This window comes from Pristis pectinata, chromosome 10 (assembly GCF_009764475.1).
Source record: "Pristis pectinata isolate sPriPec2 chromosome 10, sPriPec2.1.pri, whole genome shotgun sequence".
Lineage (NCBI taxonomy): Eukaryota > Metazoa > Chordata > Chondrichthyes > Rhinopristiformes > Pristidae > Pristis > Pristis pectinata.
This window is the reverse complement of record NC_067414.1, coordinates 58,677,898-58,690,058: the sequence shown is the minus strand read 5'-3', so window position 1 is coordinate 58,690,058 and position 12,161 is coordinate 58,677,898. Positions and strand designations below refer to the sequence as shown.

General features: G+C 37.9%; 1 protein-coding gene across 1 annotated transcript in view; it reads right to left on the bottom strand.

Moving 5' to 3' along the window:
- Nucleotides 1-12,161, bottom strand: part of hadhaa (hydroxyacyl-CoA dehydrogenase trifunctional multienzyme complex subunit alpha a) — a 63,323-nt gene that overhangs the window by 25,380 nt on the left and 25,782 nt on the right. The window contains exons 4-8 of the mRNA XM_052024664.1: nucleotides 11,451-11,584; nucleotides 10,297-10,435; nucleotides 7,417-7,536; nucleotides 6,516-6,618; nucleotides 4,691-4,813 (exon numbers count right to left, since the gene is read on the bottom strand). Coding sequence (XP_051880624.1) covers nucleotides 4,691-4,813; nucleotides 6,516-6,618; nucleotides 7,417-7,536; nucleotides 10,297-10,435; nucleotides 11,451-11,584 — 619 coding nt within the window. The remainder of the gene's footprint in view (nucleotides 1-4,690; nucleotides 4,814-6,515; nucleotides 6,619-7,416; nucleotides 7,537-10,296; nucleotides 10,436-11,450; nucleotides 11,585-12,161) is intronic.

The window sequence follows — 12,161 nt, the reverse complement described above, 5'->3', positions numbered from 1 at the left end:
TCTTTAAGGCATACCTGTAGTGTGACATTGTACCCACTAACCTCCTAGACAGGTACAGCTCAAGAAACACTTGAGAGCCTCCACATTATCCAGGAAAAAAAGCTATTTAATCAGCACCATCTTCTCAAATACTCACTTCCTTCACCAACAGCATTCTGTGGATGCAATGTCTCCTATTTACAATCATCATTACCACTTCAGCAACCCCTCCCAAACCCACAAGTCCACCATCTAGAACAGGGCAGCTTATCTCCAAATCTCACACTTGATAATATCTTACTGTTTTTCTTAAATTATTGCCGAGTCAAAATTCACCTTCATGACATGGAATACAGCAGTTTAAGATGACAGCTTATCACCACCTTCGAGAACAATGAAACGGTCAATAAATTCCAGCCTTTCCAAGGCTGTCACATCCCATGATGACTGCAAAAACCTTACTATTTTTCATTTCTATGCCAATGGCATGCAAATGTTTTGAGAAGAACTGCAATGGCAGAAATCCACTGGTGTTATGTGGTACAATAAATGAAACTGGGGAGAAAATTTGGGGAGGGGTTACTGGTGAGTGTGGAAGCTTTCACCTTGGTCGCTATTACACATTCAAGAGCCTTTATGAAGAAAACTGTTGTAAAACAAAAAAAGATAGCTGAAATGGACAAAAAGGAATAATATTTGAAAAAAGATAGTAACAGTACTTTGAAAAGGAGAGTACAGTTAAAAATAGAACTAAAACTGGAAGGTTTCTTGAGGCAACGCAGAATAAATGACAATGCCAGATGTCAGAGAGCAAAGAATTTAAATAAGTTTAAGCGACAAAGTAAAATGTCAAGCTCAACTATTACAAATGACTCCCACAACACAAGACTACCTTTACAAGTTTCTAAAATGTCTCATCTGAAAACTTATTCTGATTACTGTAATCTACTTGTTTCAATGGTTGGATTACTGCTAACCAATTACTGTCCATGCCTCACAAAATTGGTTCACTTTTTAAAATAGCAATAGTGTGGAGAATTCTTCTATTTGAATGGCTTTAGTATTTACAAGTGCATGATTAGCATATCAGTTGGATAGAGAAGTCCATAAACATTGTTAGGCTACTAGGCTATTCAGTTGTGACACCACAAATTAGAGAGATGGTACTTTCCCCAAAGAGGAACAGGTGCATTTCCTGGAATCTGAGCTAGTCCCCACACACTGCTTGCTTTTTCTCCAAACTTGAGCCCCTTCCATTGTGGTGGAAAGATATTCTTCATCCCCATCAGCTCAAAGTAACCATGGGGAAAAATTAAATTTGATCATTTTATGAGTGGGCATGGTGGTGGTGGTGGTGATGGTAGAGGAAGAGAGGGCTCATGCAGAGGTGAAAAGGGAATCCTGGGAAAAAAACAGGAACATTGATGTTAAAATACATATCACAGTAAGCTTTGTGAAAAGGGGAAGCTGCTTAATTGAAACAATTCAAAAAACAAGGATGGAACTTAGCTTTAAAATTGTGCTATTTTTCTGTGCTCTATTACACCAAGTGGCATGGAGACTCAAAACACGTTTTGAGATTAATGATCACAATATTTAGAATGGTATTACGTGCCTTCTTGGCATGAAGGGCTGGAATGACAGTTTCGGTGTGTATCTAGTGCCACTCATGGGGCATGGAGGTTCTCATTTTCTCTCAGAGGTTCTTGAGACTGTCATTCAGACTGTGGTCCAAGATCCAATGGTGGTGTCAACTTCCTGCTGCTTCTCAGCAATTAAGATGGGAAAGCAGGTTAAACAATGCACGTGTTCAGTGCATTCAATTCAGTGAAGAGAGAAAGTTTTTAAAGAGAACTAAATGTTTTATTCTGAATTGAGTGAATTTAAAAGTATTTGGCAGTTAACTTAAATACAAGTGGAATTTTTTTTTACGAGTTATTGATAAGATTCATTTTCTGTAGTTCTTAAATATTCATAGGCATTAAAATTCTTCGACAACTGGTAAGTGAACTTTGCTTACCTGGCTCTCAAACAAATCCTAGCACAGGGAAGGTGACTATGCTGCTATTTGCATAATATAGATCTGATACAATAGGCCACTCTTAAAAAAAATAAAACTCTCTCACACTGACCAAGGAACTATTTGAAACTAAGGGGACTGGTAACATTCATGCATTAAAAACATAACCCTTCCAAGGTGCCACTCCTTTATGGAGATACAAGAGGCTGCAGATGTTGGAATCTGGAGCAACAAACAATCTGCCAGAGGAACTTAGTGGGTCAAGCAGCATCTGTGTTTTGAGGGTGGGGAAGAAACTGTTGATGCTGTTTGACCCACTGTGTTCCTCCAGCAGATTGTTTCCTTCTCATGTAACACCATCACCTAGTTTCATCAATTTTATCACCTTTCAGTCTAATGCAGGGTTGGAGTTTCATAACAAATCTACTGGTACATGAAAGGAATCTTCCATGCACCACATGAGTATATGGTGCTCAACATATGGCCCACAGGCATCATGTTGCTGCTATAGATGCGAGTAGGGGAGCAGCCAGTGCAGGTGACTCGTCACTCAGAAGCAGGACAGAGGCTGCCCAAGGACCCTATATTGCACATCATGGAAAAAAACATTTAGCACAGGAGGCAATTTGATTCATCTTGCCAGTGCTGCTACCCAATTTGCTCACTTTCCTGCTTTTCCCTGTGGAGCTGCAATTTTGCATCAAGTATTTATCCAAAGTTATTGATGTAGCTGTTTTTCATGTGGTGGTGACTGTGGATAGATATCAAGCTTCTGTAACATTCGAAGAGGATCAAAATTCCAAAAATCTCCTCATCTCTGGTAATGTGTGTCAAAATACTGGAAAATTTTGTAGTGCATTTCAGCTAAACTGTTTGTGACTCAACTGGTAGTGCTCTTTCTCAAATCCAAAGGTCATGGGTTCAGATCCTGCTCCAAAAACAAAGGATGATGTTTTATTGCACAATGGAGGGATGCAGTGTCAGGAGTTTCATCTTTCAAACGAGATGTTGAACTGAGACACCCAATTACTCTTCCAGGTGAACAAAAAAAAATTATCTGGTTATTATTACATTGCTCACTGGGAGAGCTTGCTGTGCACAAATTGGCTGCCTTGTTCCCCATATATTAAAACAGTGACTATATTTCACTACCTCATTGGTTGCCAAGCACTTTTGGACTGGACCAGGCACTCAAACCGAGTCCATTGATAATAAGCTAAAACAAACCATGCCATTTTGTACTTCCGAAAAATCTGTTTGCACTCTATTAGAATTCTCTCTACAATTTTGGTCTCACTATATTAGAGATTACATTGAAGCTTTCCAAAGAGTGCAGAAGGGACACAATATTAATTCCCAGTTTAAATGTAGCTCAGTTAACTTGACAGGTTTAATCAGCTACCTCTCTCTAAAGCAGCACAGACATGAGCAATTTGGATTATAAAGTAATGAATAAACCAAGCTGTGTTCCTGCAGAATGTTCATTTCAACTAAACTGGAGGAGCAGTGATAGAAGGAACAAGGGCCAAGCTCATACATTCCATAAGAGGCAATGTGGGTCTGCTAGCACAAGGGATGGGCCAGATGACCGCAAGTTCAGAGGATACAACAAGGAAGGCCATCCAAAATAGACTTTGAAAAATCAAATCTGCAGCTGACAAAGGCAGGCAAGAGTTTCACCAATAGACGTGTCAAAACAGTGATGGATTTGGGTAATGTAATGGAGGTAAAAAAAAAAGACACAGTCTTTGTGATCGCTTAAAATGTGTTATTCAAAGTTCATTTTGAAGTTCAATATAAAATCTCCCTGACCTGTAGCCTTCACCACCTAATGGACAAGTTAACAGTACATGGAGGAAGCACGATCACTTCCATTCTGATGTAGACTATCCTATCTCAGACATGTCACCTATCCTTTATCGTCAAAATCCTGGAATATCCTACCTCACAGTGTTGTGAGATTGTCTTCACACCTGCACAGACTTGAGGTTAAAGAAGGCAACTTCTCAAGGACACTTGGGAATGATGAATAAATGCTGGTTTTGTCAGCAAAACCTACACCCTGACAATGAATACAATTCTCAATTCAATATATAATCTATTAATGGCACATACTAACAAATAAAACTGGGCAAGTAGCAAAATAAGTACCACTTGAAATCTTACCAAATCCTGGCTGGTGCTTAGACCAAGTTAAAACCTCATACCTGCATGTAAAAATTTCCAATGAGGATTAATGAGCAATAATCAGCATTGGTGATCCTGGCAAAGTTAGTATCACTTCTAACTTAATGCCAACACCAATTTGTAGTCCCTTATTAGTTGAATAACTTGAATTTTAAACTGGGAACAAAGATTTGGCTCTGCTTCTCACTGCTGGGCCAGATTTCAAGAGCTTGCCTTCAACATGATTAAACTTTAAAGAAGAATTTAATATAGAAATGCTTGCAGTGTTTCCAAATTTGGCAAAAAAAAACTTCATGCACAGCCAATGGATAGATGTTGTAACTGTGAGATCATAAATGAAGACCGCAAACATTACAACAAGAATACAAAATTAAGCCAGAGAAAGTTTACAGAAACTTGTTAAACTTTGCATTGAAAGATGAACAGAAATCATTTACTGCAACATAAAATTTAAAAATCCTATTAGTTATATAGAAAACTACATGTTTTGTTTTGAATACTTACTGTCAATCAGTTTCTTATCCTTCTTAAGAGAGATCTGTTTATTTGCTATTCCTCTGGCACAATTAATTGCTACTTCTTCTAAGTATTCCACTGTCCTCTCTTCCGGACTTTTCAACCCAGGCCCTATGAAGTTCAAAAATGATTGCAATTTTAGATATAATGTGCTTCAGCACTGGTATATGGCTCCATCCACTTCTATGAGGGTAACAATGTCCAGAATAAATAAGAACCAATTTATGAAGTTACAAATTTCAGAGTCATTTGTAGACAACAACACTTGCTTTCAAAAACCATTTTAAACATCCAGAAGTATTGTTGATTGGGTAGATTTATGCCAGTCTACTCTCCTATCCAGTATTGAAGTAAAACATTTGAAATAAAAGTTTCAAATGTAGAACAGCTGGATCTCTCTGTGCACCATAGGACTCTGTGACCATGATGTACTATTTGAACATAATGAATCATGTAGTACAAAATTAATGTTGGACAAAATCTGTAAGTATATGCTATGTATCAATTGATGTTTACAGGGATAAATACAGACAGTTCTTGATACATGAAAAGGTTGCATTCTGGGAAGATGCTGTGATAAGTAAAACTTGTACAATGAAAAAGCATTTGCATTAGTTTCAGTGTAAAGCCTCTGCACTCCAGACCTCAAGACTTCCTGACAAAAAAAAATATTTTGCCCTCATCCCCTCAACCTGCCCCAAAGTCCCTGTCCTCACCCGCCATCTTTTTCCCTTCAGTGCCCCCAACCTCTGCACTCCCTGCCCCTCTGATTTCTTTTAATAGGCACAAGTTAACTGTACAGCCATGAACAAAACAGCTTTTCACTCAAATGGGAATTCGATTGCTGTTTATTGCTAATATTAAGGATTGTTCATTATCATGATAATGCTTCAGTCAAGTACATGTAGCCTCCAGTCAATTGCAGTATAGCAAAAATTCATAAACAGATTCTACCAACAGGGTCCTCTTTGTGGATCAATGACTTTTCACTTCATTACTGGACTTGGCATTGAATCCTGGGGCAGAGCATCAATGTTGAGCTGACAGGAAGGATACACTTGATGAGAGACTAGAAAAATGTAGTGTGAAGAGACCAGGATGTCCTTGTACACCAGTCACTGAAAGCCATCTTCAGGTCCAGCAAGCATTTAGGAAGGCAAGTGGTATGCTGACCATCACTGCTAAGAGGATTTGAGTACAGGAGCAAGGATGCTTTGCTACAGCTGTACAGGGCCTTGGTCAAGAACCCATCTAGAGCTTTGTGTGGTTTTAGTCTCCTTATCGGACGAAGGATGTTCATGCCATGGATGGAGGTTATGAAGGTATACTAAACTGATTCTAGAATGGCTGGATATACGAGGACAGATTGGGTAGATTAGGGCCATATTTACTCAAGTATAGAAGAATGAAAGGGGATCTCATACATACCTATAAAGTTCTAACAAGGCTTTATTGACACAGGTAGTTTAATGTTAATGCTTTTGTTTAATTTGTATCAGATAAATGTTTTAAAATAAATCTTCTGATTTTTAATTTCAAATAATTGTTTTTAATCATTTAAATCTATTCAGTTATTTCCAAATGACCCGATAATCAGGTTAAACAGATGCACAAGCTGTCAAAAGGCCTTCAGGGTTGGGGACAGGGCCTGAGTGTTGACTACTTGAGGCCTATTTGCTGATTGTGGACTGTTCTACCTCATGTAACAGTTTAAGTAACAAAGCCTATAGACCCATTATAGCCTCACAGAATGAATGTGAAGTGCAGGCAAATCAAGCATGATCCAGCTCACTACTCAGATGGATAAACTTACCCAGGGGAGAAACTAAATGGTCCACCAAACCCATCTTCTTGGCTTTATCGGCGTGAATGTTTTTCCCAGTCAACATGATGTCAAGAGCATTAGGAAGACCAATCTGATAATAAACCATTGCAAGAAATTAGGACGTTGAATGTAATTCAATGTACAGCACAGAAACAGGCCATTTGGCCAAAATGGTTTATGCCAGTTTATGTTCCAGACAAGCCATTGCCATCTAATTCCATCATCTTATATCCTTCAATTCTATCGTCCAGTGTTTATTTTATATCCTTCTATCACAATAAATTTATATGTTTTTTGTCTGTCTGAATAACTCAGGATAGTCAACACAATCTTCTTCTTTGAAATCTGTTCTCAGCTTTTATTTATTTTTCTCTTTTAAATTTTTGTCTAATGTCTTTGAGTAAAAACTCCATTGCGTTACCTACCATGCACATTAGGTAAATAGGTACATACACACTCCTGGATTTGTTTGCACTTTTAAATATGCAACAATAATTTTCCCTCATTTTCCGGTCTCTTTTCTAACACATTTTTGTACATGTATGTATTTAAAAGCTATCAATCCCTCTTATGTATGTGGATTGCATAAAACATTTCAAAAGGTCTTAGAATCTTAAAAATCAATTTGTTCTGTGTGAATAACTTTTTGGAAAGCTGATCAGATTTTTCTCTTCAAATTACATCAAGTGAAGAACACATCTTCTAAGGTATGAAGAAAACCTCAATGCTGCAGAGCAACAGATCCATCAAGTCTACACCAGTACTTTTCTCCAATACTTAAACTACACTAGGCTGTTCCATTATAAATTTTGACAAACAAGGACAGCACCTCTGAATTCAGACATTTCAGTTTATACTGTAATCAAATTTACATAATAAACTTAATTACCATCTTTGGCAATCGCTGAGTACCACCAGCCCCAGGCAGTATACCAAGCATGACCTCTGGAGTGCCCAGGACTGTCTTTTTGTCCTTTGTTGCTATCCTGTAATGGCAGGCAATTGCAACCTATAAACACATTCAATACTTTAGTTTCAGTGACAGATGTACAAAAATAATTTTATTAAGTCACACAATGAGCATTCTCTGTAGGCAAATAGCTATGTTGCCATTCAATCACAAAGCTGAAAGCAATCACAATTTTGTAAGCAATATATCAGAGATCTATGCAACAACAGATCACTCTTTGTATATCGATGTCATACAAATCACAATTCACATCAACCCAGATGTTCATCATATTCTATTTCTGACCGGAAAATTACAGGAAATTAAATCAAAACCACCACTACATACAAATCATATATATATTTTTTTAAATATATAGGTCACGATTTCAGTTAACATGGATATGTTGAGCACCAAAACTGGAAATGAAATAGTGATGCATAGAACAAGATCTTGAGGTATTCAAGTTGTGGGCATGCTATGTTGGCACCGGAAGCGTGGCAACATTTGTGGGCTCCCCACAGAACACTATGCAAAAAAATTCATTTTACTGTGTGTTTTGATGTACGTGACTAATAAAAAAATCTTACCTTCTATGAGGGTAACAATGCAAACCACAAGTTGCTGCATTGTCAAATCACGAAGCCAAAAAAAATTATGAAACAATTCCACACCAGCAATTGATAGTCAAGACAAAGAATAGCAAAATTCCTGATGAATTATATGACTAGCTCTATAAATAGTCATAGATGCATATAGCACAGAAATGGGCCCTTCAGCATGCACATCCACATCAACCTTTTTGTCCACCTACACTAATCTCTTTTGCTCACATTAGAACTGTATCATTCAATGCCTTGCCTGTTTAAGTGCCTGTCTACATGCATTTTATATGTAGTAATTGTATCTGATTCCACCACCAGCTCTGGCAGCAAGTTCCAGAAATCAACTGCTCTGTGAAAAATACTTACCCCTCAGATCACTCAAAATTTCTTTCTCACCTTAAACCTTCTTGTTTTCGGTAGCATGGGAAAAAGATTTTGACCATCTATCCTAACTATGCCTCTCATAATCCTATATAGGTCACCCCTCAGCCTCCTTCACTGCAGGAAAAACAAGCCCAGCCTATTCCATCTCTCCGCATGAAGGTTAAGGGCCAAATGCCAGCAAATGGGACGAGCTTGGATGGGGGATCTTGGTGGGCATGGACCAGTTGGGCCAAAGGGCTGGTTTCTATGCTGTACAATTCTATGACTTCATGATGACCAGTTCTCCCATCCTAGTCCTCAACATCTTGGCAAATCTCCTCTGCACTCTCTCCAGCAAAATCACACCTTTTCTATAATAAAGACTGCATCACCAAATGTGACCTGTTCAACACTGCTTTAATAATTACATGCTTCAATTGTTGCATTTTACCTTAAATATGTTGTGGAGAAAGAAGACTGGATAAGCTTTGAGTTATACATTTAGTGAAGTTTACTTTTCAAATGGTTAGAAGCAAACAAATCATAATAGCAAAATGGGAAGAGAAAAACAAAGAGGAAAAACTGAAACAATGCACAATGTTTGCAGGTATTCAGAATTTTGAGGTAAATGCCTCTAAGATAGCAGATGCAGTTCATTCAAGATAGATTTAAAACATGTTTTATAAAAAAAAGTGTTATAACACACAAATAAGCCCAACTAGATTTATTTGAGCAACAAAATCTGCTGGAGGAACTCAGCAGGTCTAGTAGTGTCTGTGGGAGGAAAGGAATTGTTGATGTTTCCGGTTGAAACCCTGCATCAGAACTGAGAGTGGAGGGATGAGATAGCCAATATAAAGAAAAGAGGAGTGGTAAGGGACGAGTCTGAATTGATTGGTGGACTGAAGAGGGGTGTAAGATGACAAGCAGGTTGCGCCAGATAAGGGAGAGGAGTGGGGTTGGAGTTGGGAGACAGTGGCAGATGAATGATAAATGGAGGCAGACAGGGTGAAGGGGAGGGGGAGTGTGAAGTTTGGAGACAGCTGCTGGAGGGAGATAAGCAGGAACACACAGTGCTGGACTGATAAGTAAAAGAGGTGACAATGGGAACCATTAGAGGAGTAGTGAATGGCAGATGGAAACAGAACCAGATAGGGGTGGACAGGGGACTACCTGGTGGAATACCTCTAGTTTGCATTGGTCCTCACCCTGGCACAAACTTAAAAAGTTGTCTTCTTGGCACAACATTAATCTGGAGTTTAATGCAAAGTGAATAGGAACAATGCTAGTATTATTAAGAAGAATTTTAACCTTTTAAATAGATTGCAGGCAAAGAGTCAGACAATTTTGTTTAAATTGAATAATGGACCAAGTTTTAAATTGTAATGTTAACAAAACCAGCAATGTTCACTGTCATTGCACCATAATGGCAACGATTTTAGCATTTCCACAGATGCTAAATTCAAAGGAAATAAAATTGCTGTCAATAACATGCACCTCGACGGATTGCTTGTGGCCTTTTACAGTGGAATCAAGAGAATACATCAGAAGTGAAATGAATTTAAGTTACTTATCAACTATTTCAGTTACAAAATATCCTAAACATCACATTTTCTTAAGTGGCTAAGTGAGATTTATTGGCTTACTAGCCGAAAATATTACTCCAAATCATCTGGCTCTTAAAAAAAACCAAATTGAATCCACGTACATACTTCCTTCACATCAGGGGAAAAAAAAATTCAGCTTCTTCCTAAAACTTCAGATAATGGTGGCCATCAGCTTCAAGCCCTTTCTGCTAGTTTCTCTGTAATTGGTTAGATTGCACATAACAAAATAGGAACACATTCCATACCTCAAGACCACCACCAAGACAGGAACCATTGATAGCAGCTACGATTGGTTTAGTGGATCCTTCCAGCTTCTCAAATATTTTCTGTCCTTTTTGAGATAAGCGAACCAGCTCTTCAAAAGTTTTACACTCCCCTATCATACTGCAAACAAAACAAGGTTTTGTGTAACTATATTTAATGCTAATGTAACCCTTTTACAATGCAACTTTGTTAGCATTCATGGGATTTAACAATACTGCAGCCAATGCCAACCTCTTGCTAACAGCCTAATTTCTATTAAGCTATTAAATAATCTTCTCTTGCTCTCATTTTGGGGACTGCAATAGGAACAAAGGCTTCAGCCTAACCTGAAGAACATTAATACATTTATAAAGTTTTGATCAAATAAGAAATTATACAGTTTCTTTCAACACATGAACACTTAACTATTTAATGCAGATTACAGATAAACAATTTTCTGTTATAAATTGATTTTGTTCCAAAATACAATTCTGAAAATGTATGTTATGCAAAGCTTTCCTCCCCTTGAATGCATTAATGATAATCTGACAAGAAAGATTCAAGCAAGTTTCCCCACAGTCTTTGAAGTTATAACTGGCGGAAAAATGGTTAACAACTGGGTGGCACAGTAGTCTAGCAGTCTGCATAACACTATTACAGCACCAGCAACCCAGGTTCAATTCCTCCCGCTGTCTGCAAGGACGCTCTCCCCGTGTCTGCATGGGTTTCCTCCGGTTTCGTCCCACGTTCCAAAGACGTACAGGTTAGGAGTTGTGGGCATGCTCTATTGGCGCCGGAAGAGTGGTGACACTTGCGGGCTGCCCCCAGCACATTCTCAGTAATGCAAAAAGATACATTTTCCTGTGTGTTTTGACGTACACGTGACTAATAAATATCTTATGTTATCTAAGAAGGTTTAGAAAAAAGAGAGAAAAATCAGAGGGGCGATGTGAACGGAAAAAAAGGGAAAAGCTGTAGGTAGCACTGCATAAATGACATGGAATAATATAGAATTTTACATCACACAAGGAGGTCCAACAGCCAATTATGACTGTCAATTCCTTGAAAGAACTAGTCTCATCCCACTGCTCTTCTATAGTCCTACAAATAATTCCTTGTGTAATGCCTGGAAATATATTTAAAAATTGCAACATACTTGATGTCAGCACCAGCGATAAAACAGCCTGGTTTTGATGAAATAAGTACAACGCTTCTAACCGCATCATTTGCCCAGACTTCATTCATCACATCAGTAAATTCTGACTGTAGCCTTTCAGATATAGTGTTAACCTAGACAGAATCAAAAGGAAACAAATTTCAAAATAGTCACATTATTTTTTTTGAATATCTCAAGACTTAATTTCCAATATGCACTTCACATTCAAAGGCACAGAATCAGATACCTAAATAAACATCAATTCTTATATTCATCTTAATTGTTTCCACATTGTGCAATGGACCTGCAAGGGCTCAATACTGGACCTTTGATAGACCTTTATCAGTGTTTTTGAAAATATTCTAGAATGTTAAATTTTTTTTTAAACTTTTCACTTTCTGAAAGCATACTTTGTAAAACTCAAGATGTGAAAATTAACATATTGGTAAATTGGTTTATTGTCACATGTACAGAAGTAGAGTGAAAAACTTGCCTTGCATACCATTCATACAGATCCACTCATTACAACTGTGCATTGAGGTAGTACAAGGTAAAACAATAACAGAATGCAGAGTAAAGTGAAACAGCTACAGAGAAAGTGCAGTGCAGGTAGACAATAAGGTGCAAGATCATAATGAGGTAGATTGTGAGGTCAAAGAGTCCATCTTATCGTGCTAGGGAACCGTTCAATAGTATTATAACAGCAGGATA